At 50.4% G+C, this 16,293-nt stretch overlaps 5 protein-coding genes across 5 annotated transcripts; 4 read left to right on the top strand and 1 right to left on the bottom strand.

The window, feature by feature from the left end:
• Nucleotides 1-2,667: 2,667 nt before the first annotated feature.
• N7508_004846 (SNAP receptor SNC2) lies at nucleotides 2,668-3,235 on the top strand (the record flags this gene model as incomplete). Its single annotated transcript, XM_058462912.1, has 3 exons — nucleotides 2,668-2,769; nucleotides 2,929-3,160; nucleotides 3,213-3,235. The coding sequence occupies 3 exons, from the start codon at nucleotides 2,668-2,670 to the stop codon at nucleotides 3,233-3,235; spliced, it is 357 nt and encodes a 118-aa protein (XP_058319390.1).
• Nucleotides 3,236-4,506: 1,271 nt separating this feature from the next.
• Nucleotides 4,507-7,294, top strand: argEF (bifunctional acetylglutamate kinase/N-acetyl-gamma-glutamyl-phosphate reductase; the record flags this gene model as incomplete). Its single annotated transcript, XM_058462911.1, has 3 exons — nucleotides 4,507-6,891; nucleotides 6,948-7,188; nucleotides 7,239-7,294. 3 exons carry the CDS (start codon nucleotides 4,507-4,509, stop codon nucleotides 7,292-7,294), a joined length of 2,682 nt encoding a protein of 893 aa, XP_058319389.1.
• Nucleotides 7,295-8,185: 891 nt separating this feature from the next.
• N7508_004844 (Rad21/Rec8 N terminal domain protein) lies at nucleotides 8,186-10,552 on the top strand (the record flags this gene model as incomplete). Its single annotated transcript, XM_058462910.1, has 6 exons — nucleotides 8,186-8,204; nucleotides 8,266-8,311; nucleotides 8,371-8,511; nucleotides 8,568-8,702; nucleotides 8,765-9,230; nucleotides 9,296-10,552. 6 exons carry the CDS (start codon nucleotides 8,186-8,188, stop codon nucleotides 10,550-10,552), a joined length of 2,064 nt encoding a protein of 687 aa, XP_058319388.1.
• A 1,308-nt stretch (nucleotides 10,553-11,860) lies between these two features.
• Nucleotides 11,861-13,318, top strand: N7508_004843 (DUF3237 domain-containing protein; the record flags this gene model as incomplete). Its single annotated transcript, XM_058462909.1, has 5 exons — nucleotides 11,861-11,929; nucleotides 12,007-12,510; nucleotides 12,562-12,882; nucleotides 12,945-13,239; nucleotides 13,290-13,318. The coding sequence occupies 5 exons, from the start codon at nucleotides 11,861-11,863 to the stop codon at nucleotides 13,316-13,318; spliced, it is 1,218 nt and encodes a 405-aa protein (XP_058319387.1).
• A 1,033-nt stretch (nucleotides 13,319-14,351) lies between these two features.
• Nucleotides 14,352-16,014, bottom strand: N7508_004842 (MFS general substrate transporter; the record flags this gene model as incomplete). The annotated part of the gene is made up of 5 exons (XM_058462908.1): nucleotides 14,352-14,437; nucleotides 14,497-14,670; nucleotides 14,732-15,577; nucleotides 15,634-15,879; nucleotides 15,936-16,014. 5 exons carry the CDS (start codon nucleotides 16,012-16,014, stop codon nucleotides 14,352-14,354), a joined length of 1,431 nt encoding a protein of 476 aa, XP_058319386.1.
• Between the last annotated feature and the right edge of the window lie 279 nt (nucleotides 16,015-16,293).

The following is a 16,293-nucleotide window of genomic DNA, read 5'->3' as shown; positions in this document are numbered from 1 at the left end:
AACGGGTGGCTCTTTAGCCTTGGTCTTGGTCTTGGCCTTGGAATTTGTTTTGCCCAGGTGTACATCTATGCAGGCCTCAGTCTGGGGGTCCTGGTTTTCCAGGGACAACCGAAATTGCCGCGACGGGCTCATCACTTGCCAGCTCGGTCAAGTGAAAACAGTAATAATAGGTTTAACAATTCTAGTTAAGACACTGTCATAAGCGTTGCATGATTCAAATATTCTTCTTGGAGTGTAAGAAAAGAATTCAAATCCCACTCAAGCTGGAAGGTATAATTTCGCAAGACTTGCTTGATGCTGAGAGAAAGCAAGATATGAGGCAGTCATTGATCTTGGTGGATACAACTAGTTAGTAATGAGGCTGTGGTACAATGAATGAAATCCTGAGACTGGAGACTAAGGGGGGCGAAGAGGCCATGGACATTGATGGATCTGTCCCCGCTTGGAAGGATCGGCAGATTGGTTACTGTAAAGACAAGTTGGGGCCATCGGGGGCTGCAGGCTGACAGATTCCTGAAAATCTCGAGTGATCAACTCTGCACAATGTACTTCGCATACTTTGTATAACAAGAAGACGTTAATGGAAGGCTAGAAATAACCACTTTTGACGTGGTTTTCAGTCTCACTCATACAATAAGTGACGACTTGGCATCAGCTATATCTAAGGTCACGGCTACTATGATTTACTGCTACCTTCACGCCTAGTTGGGGGTTGCCATGAGAACTGCGAGACGGCCCACGGGAGTCGGCGATTCCAACCTTAAAGACCTCAATTTGAACTCTAAGTTTCAGCAATACGCCTAAACCTGGAGGTAATAGACCTTCATTAATCAATTCAAAGTGTGACGATTCTCTGCTACGTTGTTCAGGAGGAACTGTGTAATGGGGGTCCCGCGCTCGGCTACGAGGTACTACGCTGCTTCTACCCGGGCGACTAGCAATCAAACATGTCGCAATGCGTGTGCCGGACACAATGGAACTCGAATTCTGGCAAATGCAACGACGGTTGTGGCCCATATGCCTACACAGCTTGAGATAGTTTGGCATTCGAGATGAAATCTTAGAGATTTCTCATGTTGGAGGGTACATCTACGTATCTCTGGGCCGGCATCAAGAGGCCGAAGTGATCTACGAACGAGCAGGCGACCGCTACGAGCAGGCGCGCGGATGAGAGCACGTGTCGACGACACCAGAAATCTCTATATCCTGCAGGGCGGATGACGCGTGAGCACTAAAAAGTCTCGAACTGGCTTCAAAACGAAATTTAGCGTCAATAAAAAATCACACGCGGTTAACATCCTAGGCGCCCTATACGCCGATCAAGGCCGGGCAGTAAGACGCAGAAGCAATTTACGCACGGGCGCTTGAAGGCTATGAGAAGGTAGCAGGAAAAACGTCACATATTGACACTTGATACCGTCCGAAACTTTGGAAACGTCTTCACGGATCAAGATCGGCTCCGAGACGCAGAGACCATGTAGGAACGTGCCTTGCAAGGGTATGAGCAGGCAGTAGGAGGACACATATCGACGCCTGATACAGTGAAAAACCTTAGAGTCCTCTACAAAAGAAAACGTCAGCTCCAAAAGGCAAAGGAAATGTACGAACGAGCACTCAAAGGCAAAGAAAAGGCTTGGGACGAGATCACATTTCAACCTTGGAAACCTATCCGCGGATCAAGGCCGGCTCCGAGAGGCAGGGGCAATGTACCAATGGGCACTGAGAGGTCAGGAGAAGGCGTTGGGATCAAAGGATACATCAACGCTTGATACTGTTAAAAGACTCGAAAAACTCTACATATGTCAAGGCCAGGTCCCAGAAGTGGAAAGGCTACACGATCAAGTACTGAGGAGTGTGGAAATGCCTTAGACCGACTGACATGACGACTATTTCTGCTTTGATCAATTTGAACACATGGATCTTCTAAACGTGAAGCTGAGAAGGGCGTTACTTGTACTCTGTATACTTGTTTACATGTTCGGTAGAAAGGGTCCCCGGCCCGGGACATCTTCCCCAATGGGGTCATTCTATAAATAGCTCGGTTCCTGAAGCAACTCACTATTCTCTCTAACATCAATAGGCAGCCACTTAATCAATAGACAATGGATCTTAGAAGGCAGCTTTTTTTTTGATATCACCGCAAACTATAAAAGAAAGTGAACATTAACGGTCAGTACCTTGACTAAATAGTGTAGTGATTCTCTGTATGTGGCTGTTTTCGGTAAATTAATTCATTTCCCCTGACCAGTCAACCATGGAATAACACAATCGAAGTAAATTGGCCATCACGTAGGACTAAGAGAACTAAATCCCGTATTCCGACTGAAGTCAGAAGTGTACTCCGTAGAGTTCCTCCGGAAGCCGACGCTCTGTGAGACGCCACACCACGTGACTCTGAGCGTTGAGCGGCAACTCTCTATCTCCAGGTCAGCTTCATTCCAGACTACACTCCACCCACCCCTCGCTGCTTTTCTACATCTCAATCTTCATCAACTCTTAGTAGCATACATCTGCTACAACTCATTCGCGTCACTTTCAGTCTTCTAGACACCGTCTGCACTACTCGCTCGTCGACCAAAACATCCCCTGCTCCTCCCGAGAGGTCGTTAGGACATCTTGACATTTCGCGTACTCGAGACTTTCGCAAACTCCTTTACGACTCTCATCATGGCCGCCAACGAACAACCTTATGACCCCTATATCCCCGCTGGCTCTGCCGGGGCCGCTCAGCAGGGCGCAGGGAACCAGAGAACAGCTAGAATCGACGCGGTAAGTCCATCCCAGAAAGCCCTAACGATTGCGGTGGTTGAACCTTGCTGTGATCACATCTGTGTTCTGTTGATGCTGGCGCATAATTGTTGTTTTGGCCGAAATGCGAAGGCTGGGTCGATTGATCACCGGATTGAGACTGACAATATTTGGCTGTAGGAAATCCAAAACACCGTCGGTTTGATGACGGAAAACATGCAAAAGGTCGCCCAGCGTGGTGAAAATCTGAATGATCTTCAGGACAAGACCGACAACCTGGCCGTTTCAGCCCAAGGCTTCCGCCGAGGTGCCAATCGCGTGCGCAAGGATATGTGGTGGAAGGACATGAAGATGCGTGTTTGCTTGATTATTTGTGTGATTGTGCTCCTCGTGGTCATCATCGTGCCATCGGGTAAGTGCTGAGTGGAGAAGACTAGTAGATTCGACGCTAACATACTTCGTAGTGGTCGCCACCAAAAACCACTGAGCCATGCAATACGCGCCTCTGACGATTTCTCTTTGGACATGGGATCTTGATTTTACTTGGTTTATGTTGCTTGGGCCGTAGGGCCCTTTCGTTTTCACAGCCGCTAATACCTCCTGCTGTTTTCTTTTTTATTTTCTGGGCGTGTTTAATGACCACATCCTCTTGACTTTCTCTGTGCTACCTCCCTGCCAATCCGACGGGTTGGTATTGCGACCCTGTCAACGGGTGAAGATGTAAATGATACTTGATGTCGTGTTTAAGTATGTTTATCACATTGCGATTCGGTTGTTTCTAGCCGCAATGAATCACCGTTAGCGTTATGTTATCAACTGGGAGAAAACGATGTAGAACGGAGTAGAGCAGGAGGATATAATCAGGGACTTGAATAGATCAGAGTGTGGAGAATCTCAGGCTATATATTTGTCTGTCAACAGCGTCAGGGTTTTCCACGTGGCCATTCTCCAATTCTCCAATTCTTCATGCAAGGGCACCGTTACCCTTTTAGGCTCCCTACGTGTACAGTATAGGAAGGTCCACACCACAACATTTCTTCCGCTAATGTTTTTGAGACACCAAATGCTTAGCAGTGGTACTCTTCGGAAAGCCTGCAGCCGACGTTGGGTAAAAAGAATCAGATAATACGGCCGCAGACCTTGGCATGAGACATGAGTGTCCACCTTCCTCAACAAAGACCACTGAGAGCCAGCCTCGTAACTGTGCCGTCGGAAAGAAGCGCAGACACAGAGACTAGAGCCAGACAGAGTGGAGGAAGTGGATAGCATGGCTCAACGCAACGAGTGAGAAGAAGGGACAGGATCAGATAAGTTAGACTAGACCAAGCCAGGATGACGTTTCACGATCGCAGTTGGGCAAAGTGGGCTTTTTCGGAGACTCGCTTGCGAAGAGATTGATATCCAGGGAATTACCGTGAAAAGTTTGAATTTTCACTTCGGCTATGGCGCCACAATGCATAGGAGTAGAATACGGAGACAATATATGCGCCTTTAATGTGATTAGTATAATATTTGACGCAAAAAGAAAATATCACAACGTAAGAGTGTGATAAATAGGAAGATAAATCGCTCGCTAGTACTGCTGGGGGCCCACCGCCTTCTGCGTCCTATCTCGCTCCGAGGCCCGGCCGATCTTCGAAAATCTCTCTTGACTCAACTCACTCACTTACCACCTCTCTACTCTTCCATTATAATTTGGGGCCTCACCCTGGGACCGACTGTGAGACCATTGAGGCTGCCGCATGTGGGTTGCCCATGATGATGTCCCTTCGCTCCGCTGTGCGGAGAGCTTCTACTAAGCCCCTCCGTTCCCTCTCCGCATCGACTGCCTCTCCTCTCCGAGCTGGCATCACTGGTGTCAAGGCTACCACCACTCGCCAGACTCGCAACTACTCCCGCGCGACTGACCCTCACCTGACTTCCACCCGCAGCACTGTCGTGCAGCTGCTGAGCAACATTGGCTCCAAGCGTGAGGTGCAGCAGTACCTGTCCCACTTCACCTCCGTGTCCTCCCAGCAATTCGCCGTGATCAAGGTCGGTGGTGCCATCATTACCGAGCACCTCCAGACTCTGTCCTCCGCGCTCGCTTTCCTCAACCATGTCGGTCTCTACCCCATCGTCGTCCACGGCGCCGGCCCCCAGCTCAACCGCATGCTGGAGGCTGCTGGTGTTGAGCCCCAGTTCGAGGATGGTATCCGGGTGACTGATGGTAAGACTTTGGCCCTGGCCCGCAAGCTCTTCCTGGAGGAGAACATGAAGCTGGTTGAGGAGCTCGAGCGCATTGGTATCCGTGCTCGTCCGATCACGGCGGGCGTTTTCTCCGCCGATTACCTCGACAAGCCCAAATACAACCTGGTCGGTAAAATCAATGGCGTTGACAAGAAGCCCATTGAGTCTGCTATTGCCGCTGGCTGCTTGCCCATCCTCACCTCCATGGCTGAGACCCCCGATGGTCAGGTCTTGAACGTCAACGCGGATGTGGCTGCCGGTGAGCTTGCCCGCTCTCTCCAGCCCCTCAAGATCGTCTATCTCGCTGAGAAGGGCGGTCTTTTCAACGGTGACACCGGTGAGAAGATCTCCGCCATCAACCTCGATGAGGAGTACGACCACCTGATGAACCAGTGGTGGGTGCGCCACGGCACTCGCCTGAAGATCAAGGAAATGAAGGATCTCCTCAGCGATCTGCCTCGTTCTTCCAGTGTTGCCATCATCCACCCTGCCGACCTCCAGAAGGAGCTGTTCACCGACTCCGGTGCCGGTACCCTGATCCGTCGCGGTAACAAGATCCACGTTAAGACCTCTCTGTCCGAGTTTGAGGACTTGCAGGCTCTCAAGGATGTGCTGGTCCGTGACCGCGAGGGCCTTGATGCCCGCGCCGTTGTTGACCGTTATGTCGAGGGCATGCAGGAGAAGGACTTCAAGATTTACTCCGATGAGCCCATGGAGGCTCTCGGTGTTGTTCTTCCCCCTCAGCCCGGCTCCCAGTTGGCTCATCTTGCCACTTTCACCATCACCAAATCCGGCTGGTTGACCAACGTTGCCGACAACGTTTTCGCCAGCATCAAGAAGGACTTCCCCAAGCTGGCCTGGACTGTCAAGGAGGACGACGAGAACCTCACCTGGTTCTTCGACAAGGCTGATGGCAGTCTGAGCCGCGATGGCCAGGTTCTGTTCTGGTACGGTGCCGAGAACGGTGAGGAGGTCAAGCACCTCGTCCAGGAGTTCAACCAGCACGGTCGCCAAATGTTCGGTGACATCAACCTCGAGTCGCGTCTCCACCGTGCTGCTGAGGCTGCCACCCACATTGGCAAGGGTTTCGGTGCTAGCGGTGCTTCTGCTGAGCAGAAGCGTGGTTTCTCTACCACCACCAACGCTCTGCGCATGTCTCGCACCAAGCGTCCTGCTGTTGCTGTGAACGCCGTCCGCGGTTACGCCACCACTAACCCCAACCCTCCCCTTGGAGAGAAGAACATCTCCAACACCCAGCCCGCCAAGGTCGCTCTCATTGGTGCCCGTGGCTACACTGGTCAGGCTCTGATTAACCTGCTCAACGCCCACCCCAACATGGATCTCCGCCACGTCTCCTCCCGTGAGCTCGCTGGCAAGAAGCTCCAGGGCTACGAGAAGCGCGAGATCACCTACGAGAATCTGAGCCCCGATGATGTCCGTAAGATGTCTGCTAACGGCGACATTGACTGTTGGGTCATGGCTCTCCCTAACGGTATCTGCAAGCCTTTCGTTGACGCCGTCGATGAGGGTTCCGAAAAGGGCAACGTCATCGTTGACCTGAGCGCCGACTACCGCTTCGACCCCAAGTGGACCTATGGTCTCCCTGAGCTGGTTGAGCGTTCCAAGATCGCCCGTGCCACCCGCATTGCCAACCCCGGCTGCTACGCCACTGCCGCTCAGCTTGGTATTGCTCCTCTCGTTCCGTTCCTTGGTGGCCAGCCCACCACCTTCGGTGTTTCTGGTTACTCCGGCGCTGGCACCAAGCCTAGTCCCAAGAACGACGTGCAGTACCTGACCAATAACCTCATCCCCTACAGTCTGACTGACCACATCCACGAGCGTGAGATCAGCTCGCAGCTGGGTACAAGTATTGCGTTCATCCCTCACGTTGCTGTGTGGTTCCAAGGTATCTCGGTAAGTTGACTGCACTCACCACAAACCAAATCGAACCAATGCTAACACCTTTCTAGCACTCCATCAGCATCCCGCTGAAGCAGAAGATGACCTCCCGTGACATCCGCAACCTCTACCAGGACCGCTACGCGGGAGAGAAGCTCGTCAAGATCGTTGGCGAGGCCCCTCTCGTCAAGGACATCGCTGGCCGCCACGGTGTTGAGATCGGTGGATTCGCCGTCCACTCCAGCGGCGAGCGCGTCGTTGTCTGTGCCACCATTGACAACCTGCTGAAGGGTGCCGCCACCCAGTGCTTGCGTATGTTCCCATCCCACCCATTCATCAAACATATCACTAACCTCCACCAGAAAACATGAACCTGGCTCTGGGCTACTCCGAGTACGAGGGTATTCCCCTCGACTAAATCCCCATAACTAGTCCCGAGTTAGTTACCGCTGTTGTTTAAGTGCTGTCCTTGTCTTTTGTCTCATACCCCGCGTACATCTCATACATCGCTCCGGGTTGGACATTTCTGGGTGCTTCCTATTTATCTTTGAATTTATTCCATAGTGGATCTTGTTCCGTTTATACTTGCGCTGAAAGATTTTCGTTTTTTGTTGCCCTGTCTTCTACCCGCTCCTCCCTACCTAGACTTCTCTGATGCCTCCCCTGTCGGATGGTCTCCTTCGTGTTTGGCTTGCAGATGGCTTGCAGATGGGCTCTGCGCCCCAAGAAAAAAGTAGAGTGTTTGTGTCTTGTTTCGTTGCTCTGTTTTGTGATGGTGCTTCTTGCGTGCCCTGCTTTACCTCTCTCCATTGGGCTATGGATATAGAAGCTGTTGGATGGTGTACGGACTGGGAAATACAAATCAGCAGATGTATTCGATCGGAATGCTGCTTATTTAATGTTAGGGTCTAGCTCCTGTAAACTTGTATAGAAAGTGTTAGGGCGTATTGGTATGCGCTGTCTCTGTTCGTGTCTACAGTCTGTCCTCGACCTGGGGTTTGCACACCCTCCTCATCCACAAACCTTCCATTCATTCTCCGCCAATCCTCATAGGCCAGCTTCTGCGTCATCCATGAACCTCGAAGCGGCTCTTCTTCTCATGTTTGCCGTTTTCAATGCTGCACCCCGGCAGCATTTCACATCGAATCTCTGACCTGCACATTCGACGAAGCAGTACCAATGACTTCGATCTGACCTTCACAGAAGAAAACAGTATCTCTTCATTCCCTGAAGCTCGATAAACCATACCACCACACGCACTGAGACTCGAAGACCGAGAGGTCTTTCGAGCCCACCGCACCGCGCCGTCATGTTCTACAGTCACGAAAGTGAGATACCGTCTCCCATTTCAGGATCTCATTATGAGCATGATAATCACTGACATGGCAGTTTTCTTAGTCCTCACCTCGCCCGAACATGGCGTCGCCACCATCTGGTAAGATTCTCACCAGCTCAGCCAAGATAATGAACAAGACTGACGTATGCCCCATCCAGGCTTGTTGCAACCCTGGGCTCACGCTCCATCGCCAGACGACTGAACCGCAAGGCCATCCTGGAGGTGGACGTCCCAAATGCCTGTAAGGTCATCACAAACCCAGATGCACCCATGGCATTGCGACTACAGGGGAGCTTGCTGTAAGATGACCTCTGCCATGTCGAGATGTTACCCAACTAACAAATAAAACTCACAGATACGGCGTCTCCCGAGTCTACAGCCAACAATGCGGCTACATCCTCCTAGACACACAGACCACGCATGATAACATGTTCGCCCAGCTGAAGATCATAGCAGGAGGTGGACTTGATCCTACGGCCGGCCAGACTAAGTGAGTAACATTGCCCCCTGTCGGTACCTCATTCGGATGAGTGAATACTAACAAAACAATAGGCCAGGCAACCTCATCCTCCCCTACGACCCAGCATTCCTCCCCGAAACAGGTCTGCCTGGTCTGGACGTCGACCTCTCAATCCTGAACGGCACATTTGAAGACCCCTCAACCCAGCTCAGTGATCTGTGGCTCAAATCGCCCAATAACAGCTCCTCGGGCGTTTCGCCTGCGGGTAGTTTGCAGATTGAATTGCCATCTGAAGATATGCTCGGAGAGGAGACACTAATCCGTCTTGATGATGCCTATGGTTCTGCGCAGAAGAAGTATGTTTTCGGTCAGATTGCTGGTCTGGGACTCGGGAATGATAAGAGCGGTCTCCTTCAGGCTGACTTTGAGTTTGATGAGGACGGGAATCTTGTTGAGCTTGGTTTGGGAGGAGGTTCGGCTCAGCCAGGTCTAAAGTCGACTGTCGGTCCTGCCAGGAGTGAAGATCCTGGTATGGAACTGGGCTGGGATGAAGATCGGGTGTGTATAGTGTTGTCGGTGTGAGAATGTATGGAATGATGCTGACTCTATGTTCCCAAATGCAGCTTGATACCGAGTTGCCGGTCTTTGCCGGAAATGAGAATACGATGGAGCTGGATACTCAGACTGGTACAGCCAACATTTTCCAAGAAGTGGAGGACCGTGGTCAGACCGAGCAGATGATTGACATCCCAGCCGTGGGAGCTCGACAGATTCGGCGCCCGAAGGACATCACCATCGATGAAAATACCGCACTTAGGAATGCGACGATGGCGGAGTGGAATAACGAATATATTTCGAATATGGCTCGAGCCATGAAGCAAAAGTTGCAGAACAGGCAATCAACACTGGCCAAGAAGAACGCCGCATTCTGGGTCTGCGGTCAGGGAATCGGATCCGTGGGCGTCAAACTGTGCATGTGGAATGAACTTCATCCTCTTAGTCTGTACTCCGGCGAACGCCTCTTCGACGCCATTAGTGGATACCCGAAACATAACGGACACAAGCGCGCTCACGATGAAGATGCTGAGCAGGGAAGGCGAGTTCGCAGTAAGGAAAATGAACAAGCGAAGCGTCTAAGCCGCGCGAACATCGACCGTCTCAACATGGATGTTGAAATGGGTCGTGATGCACCCTCAAGTCTTTTCGACGACCATTCATCCCAGATGCCATGGAACATCACTGTTTCAATCCAAAGCTCCCGCAACGGATACCGATACGGTAGTGTCAGCGAGCTATCGTCTCAAGCTCGCAATGGCTCCGTTGGCCCCAAACCCCGAAGACGGAATCGTCTCACCAGTGCCAGTCCCCTCGCCGGCCATGACTACCGCGCCGGACAGGAGCGACTCAGCAGCACGGACATATTAGGTGATTTTGGCGATGATCTCGATCTCACCATGTACCTGGAAGGCGAGCTTGCAACAGACCGCGAGACGATCGGGTCTATCACTTCGCGTCGGAATGCTGCGTCGAAGCGTGCCACCTTGAACCTTGATCGTGAGAGCTTGAATTTCTATGATTTCATCAAGAGTAAGCTGGAGACTTCACATGAGGATGAGGATGAAGGAAGTATCAGGGGAAGTCACGGTAGTACCTTTTCCGGTACTCTCTCGACAAAGACTGGTCAAACGACATTTGCAACTCTCCTTCCGGTTTCGAGAACGACGCGCGCTGTCGCGACTCAGGGATTGATGAATGTTCTCACGCTTGCTACTAAGGGCGTGCTTGATGTTCACCAGGGCCAGTATGTCGATGTGAGCACTGATGGTCTGGGTGTGTGCTATTGCTACGGAGAGATCATCCTGCATCTTTCTGGAATGTAAGCGATGCGGTACGCTGATGACCAGACGAATGGATATCACGACGAATGACAATTACGACAACGAGAACATGGACGAGAGCCATTTATGAAAAACGGGACACGAAACACTGAGATGGAAGGATGTTTCCAGGACGGTATGGTATCTGGCTATTTCTATTTTACGCAACATTGATCATGATAGCACGGAGTGAATCGGTGCCGATCTGTCATTGACACTGACGCAATCTGAAGGCATTACATCACTGCCCCGGAATGCGAGGAACATTATTATCAGGGTTTACAGGGACTGCGGAGGATAGGGATGGGATAGGACAGGAATGGGGGGCTATTGAGATCAAGTTACGAGATCTAAGAATGCAACATCTTATACTTCGAATGTTACCAGGAACATATATACAGACGTGGTGTATCGTGTACTGGATACTGGATACGCGCTATACAGAGTACGCAGTACCCGCGTACCTTGACAGTAATTACTCAACCCTGGAACTGAACAGGACGAAACAGATACAGAAGTATAGACAGTAATATCATATAGATATATCAGCCGATCTTCTCTCCCCAATGTGCGAGATTATTTGTCTCACGGGGTTTTCTTTCTCTAATCCAATCACAGCTCTTTTCTAGCCGAGTGTGTCTCGTGTCCTGAATTCTCCGACTGGGCGTAGATAGGCTGACCGCGGATGCTTTGGGAATTGCACTAGAGAATATTAGACGAATGTTGGGCCTTGGATCTAGGATATTGCTTGGGATATGGAGAGCAAAATTGTTGCCTGTTAGCTCGCTATTTATATATTGAGTCGTGTGTTTCTGGACGTGTTCCGATCGCGTCGCAACCAACTGATAGTTAGAAGCCGTTCAGTGTGAAGATGAATAAAAACAAGCGACGAGAGACAATTTCACCGTTTCCTGAAAAGGATTCATGATACCTTTGGGCATGTCTTACTGTCAGTTGTTTACAAAAACGCGCAGGATACACACGTTTCGAGAAAATACCCTGGAAACTTTTGCCTCCCTCGAGTTTACAAATAAAGAATTTAATACATGAGATAACTATGAATCTCAGTCTAATATCATACTAGTTACTTAATTATAGGTCATAGGGAGAGAGTAATGTTGATGGTATTACCCGTAAGCAGTGCTCCAAATTACGCAGGGCGCGTAACCCTCGTATTCTCCCGTCTTCGTCTCTTTTTCTTCCTTCAACCCCTCCAACTTTACCCGTACGCGACCTTACGACCTTCCCCTTCATCTCATCTTTTGCTTGTTTGTCTCTTCAGTGAATCTGGAGACCATTACTCCCCTCATCATGGGTCGCACCGTCGACCAGGAGGTGCACGCCGCGTTTGTCGAGTTTCGCGCCAAGGAAGATGATAAGGTGTGTATTTCGTAATATTTCAACACCAGTCACTAACATACGAAAACCCGTTTTGGGTGTTTCGTTTCTCTGTATAGTGTCTCTCCGTGCAATGTATCTACTGCCAGCAAATTCGCGCAAAGAACACCTCGCGCCAGAAACAACATCTCCTCGAGTGTCCCGGTCTGCGCGGTCACCCTAACGCGCCCCAACCTTCCCAGCCCGCCCAGCCAGCCCCTAATGGAATCGGCTCTGCCAATGGCTACCCTGGCACCCCCAATGGCGCAACGGCCACCGCGACAGGCCCAGCTGGTCCTGGTGCCATCCCGACTCCTAACGGCACTCTCATGACCAACGGCGTCAATCCCCATGCCACTCCGCTCCAGACCCCGCTGCAAACCCCACTGCAGACCTTGCAGAGTCGCACCGCGATGCCGACTCCAGGTCCCCCGACTGGCCCTCCTTCTGCTCCGTCTAGTGCTGCGCCTTCCCGCCCGACTCCCAAGCCCAAGTCCAAGAGCTCGACGTCCGCTTTGCCTGCGCCGCCGCTGGACGATGTGCACGCTGCTTTCGTGGAGTTCCGCGCCAAGGAGGAAGACAAGGTAGGAAGCTTGGCAAACACGCGAGTATCTATGGATGCTAACCATTGGTAGTGTCTTTCTGTCCAGTGCATCTACTGTCAGCAAGTCCGCGCAAAGAACACCAGTCGTCAGCGCCAACATCTCCTCGAATGCCCTACCTATCTCAGTGTTATGAAGGACTCAATCCCTGCCAATAACCTGCTGCACACATTCCCCGAAGGCGATGTCGCCCGGTCATTGCAAATCCCCGCGCCAACGCTGGAGCTGGACTTCCGCATGAGCATCAAGATGAACCCTAAAGTGTCTGTCGGCCCTGGCGTCTGGGGTCAGAGAGAGTGGGTCTCGTTCGTTGGTGGTCAATGGGCTGGCCGATGGGGCAAGGGCATTGTCCTGGTAAGTTTGCATAGCGCTACACACTGTCACCCTAAATTTCACTTGTCTAATATGGAATATAGCCTGGCGGCCAAGATACTCAGATCGTTACCAAGGACTCGACTACCAACCTGCGCGCCAGTTATATCCTCCAGACCGTTGATGAGCCACCAGCATTCATCATTGTTCGCACCGAAGGCTGGTTGACCGGTGCCAAGGATGTTCTCGAGAAGGTTATTGATTCCAACATGGCGGACGGCGTCAACCCCGGCAGCTACAAGTACCGCGTCAACCTTTCCATGGAAACTGGTGATGAGCGATACACCTTCCTGAACACTTTGATGTGGATCGGCAGCGGCTGCCGCAGAGGTCACGAAGGTATGTTTCTCTTGATACGTCGTGGTATTCTATTCTAACATGTATCTCAGTCATCTTCGACTCATTCCGTGTTAACTAAACGCTCGATGGAAACTTTCGTCAACCGATGTCTCGTCCGTACTTAAGCGATTTGTTTCAATTTGATGGGAAAATGGTGTTTCTTTTCTTCTATTCTTGATCTGTGGCGCAATTCCGCTCTCTTCTTTCTTGTTTGTTTTTTTCCCCTCCGACTGTTTACTTCTCTGCTCATGACCCCAGCCGGCAGGCGGAAATCATCCTGAATCTGTCGTGCTTTCACTCTGTTCTCTGTTGTTTCTTTTCGGGTTCCTTCTGATGTAATTTCTTGATGCGTCGATAATCTCGATCCTGTAGGGTACTGCTGGTTACGGTCTATTCTGTTCATCTTTCTCTCATCTGTGTAACTTGCCCTGGGTGCGTTTTTTCTTTTCACGTTAGCCGTTCGGTCCGATGCTCGATTTTACGACAAAGTTACGCTTCAAGTTCTCTTGATACTGTGGTTGTAGCAATAAAAATGTTCTGAGTCTATTTTACGTGTCTTTTGTTTTGGCAAGATTCGTGCCGTACATCGTATATTAACGCTTGAAACCATGGTAAGTACGGAGAGTATTTCCACCGAGAAATAAAAAAGCTCATGTTCCTTGCGTATGGTAACCCGTAACTGGGTTGGGTATGGTTACCGTACCGCTTCGGGATGTTCCCCGGATCTCGGGGTATGCTTATCTCTACAGTCTGTATACTCCCCGTTTCACTCTTGTCTCCCTGTAGCCACCTGTACTTTTATAGCACGTGTATTTTGCTTGAATAGCGGATTGTGCATCCGTGAGATTTCGCACCGCGTCTGTCACCTTGTGGTTTTATCCGTTGACGCCCATAGTTCTTTAGTACAAGGCCCGATACAGCGGAACTATATTCATGTACAGTATTCATCATGCCCCAATACCCTTTTTTCGTATCTAGCCTAATTATCATGCTATCGAGTAGCTTCATTTTGAGAAAGCTGTTTTCCATGGACATTGCGTAAAAGTCCCACTTCTCAACTGGCTTCCAGATTTGATTCTCAATAGCTTAACCCGTGTAAACCCGTTCAGGATCTATTCGGGGACCTCTTGCTTTTTCCAAGGATTACTGTTGTCGAAAAGGGTGAAGGAAATAGCGGATAGAACCAAGCAGGTGGCAGCTAGATTGTACGTATTAGCAAATATCTATCACAAGAATCCCAATTCCTCCGCTTCTTACCCAAAATCACATTCATGTAAAAGTATCCAATTGTTTGTGACAGGAATCCAGTAATAAATGGCCCGATCATTAGCCCGATATTAATCCCAACCGAGTTCATGGCAAAAGCTTTCGAGCGTCCACCTAGTGTGCCGAAGATGTTTGGTGTTTTCGATTCGACGTCTTGTAGGACCACTATATTTGAACTCCCGTAAGCATTCCGACTTGGAGCGATTCGAGATACCCATCAACTAACAGAGTGTATGCAAAAACCCAGCACCCTGAACCAAAGGCAAAACAATACCGATAGCAGCCATACACGAGATAAACATCTCTTTACCAAGAGTTTCAGCATTAGCCCATGGAAAATGCCTATCTCCAGGAACCCCTAGTAGGCAAACGAATGGGGCGAGAAGTGTCCAGCCAATTGTCGTTGGATATCGTAGTCCGACATGGTCACGTAACCAGCCGGATAGCGGGCCAAAGAAGATTGATGGAATTTGGAGGAGGAATAGGATCATTCCCATTGGGAGAGAGCCCCAGTTGAAGACTTCGCGAAGGTGGATTGGTAAGGTTGCGTTGAATCCTGATAGGAGGATGGGGTATGTGATTGAGTTTGCGAGACTGGCCCAGATACGGTGTTCGCGGAGCATTATGCTGTAAAAGTGTGATGATGATGATGATGCAGCTTGGTTATGACATGCTTTTGGATTTGTCTTGGGGGAAAGGAGGGGGGAGGTTTCAGTGTTGTTAGTTCCATCCTCTGTATGATTATGGGCGCCGGTAGACGAGCCTTCTGGATGAGAAGACGCTTGAGAAGCGGTTTGATGCAGTGGATCAATCATGATTAGCCGCGCGATGATGTTGAAGAACAGCACCACTAGCGGTATAGACCATGCGGCCCAATATCCTTGCAATTCCAGTACAGTGCCTGCGATCATTGGTCCTCCCACTGTGCCCACCATCACAAATGACATGCTGAGTCCCATCATCTTTCCTACATTTCCTTCGCCTGCATTCTCGGTCAATATTGCCAGACAGACGATCCATGCTGCGGAGCCTGCTACAGCCTGGAGAACTCGGCCTGCGTACAGTGCTGCCACTATGCGATCAGTCAGAATATGCGTTCGACCACGAGCAACCATGAGCGGGGCATACGGTTCAATGTAGATGCAACCAGAATAGTTCCTGTTAGACAGCTGACAAGAGAAAGAAGAAGCGGAGTCTTCCTGTTTGCCGTCTTATCGGTGAAAGAGGCAATCACCGGCGCTGAGATGAGAGTGACAAATCCATGGATGCTGAGAAGTCCAGTCATCAGATTTTGGGTTTGTGCTGGATCCTGGCCCAGGCGAATCTCAAGCATGTGAGGCAGGATAGGGACCACGAAGCCATAGAGCAGAGTTTCTAGGTAGGTATGTCAATACAGGATACTATTGGATATTAGGGAGATCAACAAATACCGGTCAATAGAGCGACGCAGGCTGTGGCGAGAGTAAACAGCCTCGACGAGCGCCATCCGTGTCCGTACGTGCGCTGCATCCAAGGCGATAGTAAGATCGTTCCGAGAACAGACTTCAAAGGAGTCTTGAAAATCTACTCCAGTATCTGGAAGTTTGAGCAAACTTATGTCTGACTCAGAACAAAGCAAAAAAGAGGTCTGAGGATATTATAAAACTCGAGGTCCAAGCACATCGTAGGATGCAAAGGGAAGCCCGAGCTCAACCTTTTCGGAGAGAAAAGGGAATTTCCCTGGTGATATCTTCCCTATAGCAACAAGGCGTCAACATTCAAAGGCTAAAAGGCAGATAGAACTTGAAT

The sequence above is a fragment of the Penicillium antarcticum genome (assembly GCF_028974205.1).
Source record: "Penicillium antarcticum strain IBT 31339 chromosome Unknown utg000005l_segment0_segment0, whole genome shotgun sequence".
NCBI lineage: Eukaryota > Fungi > Ascomycota > Eurotiomycetes > Eurotiales > Aspergillaceae > Penicillium > Penicillium antarcticum.
This window is presented reverse-complemented; position numbering and strand designations above follow the sequence as displayed.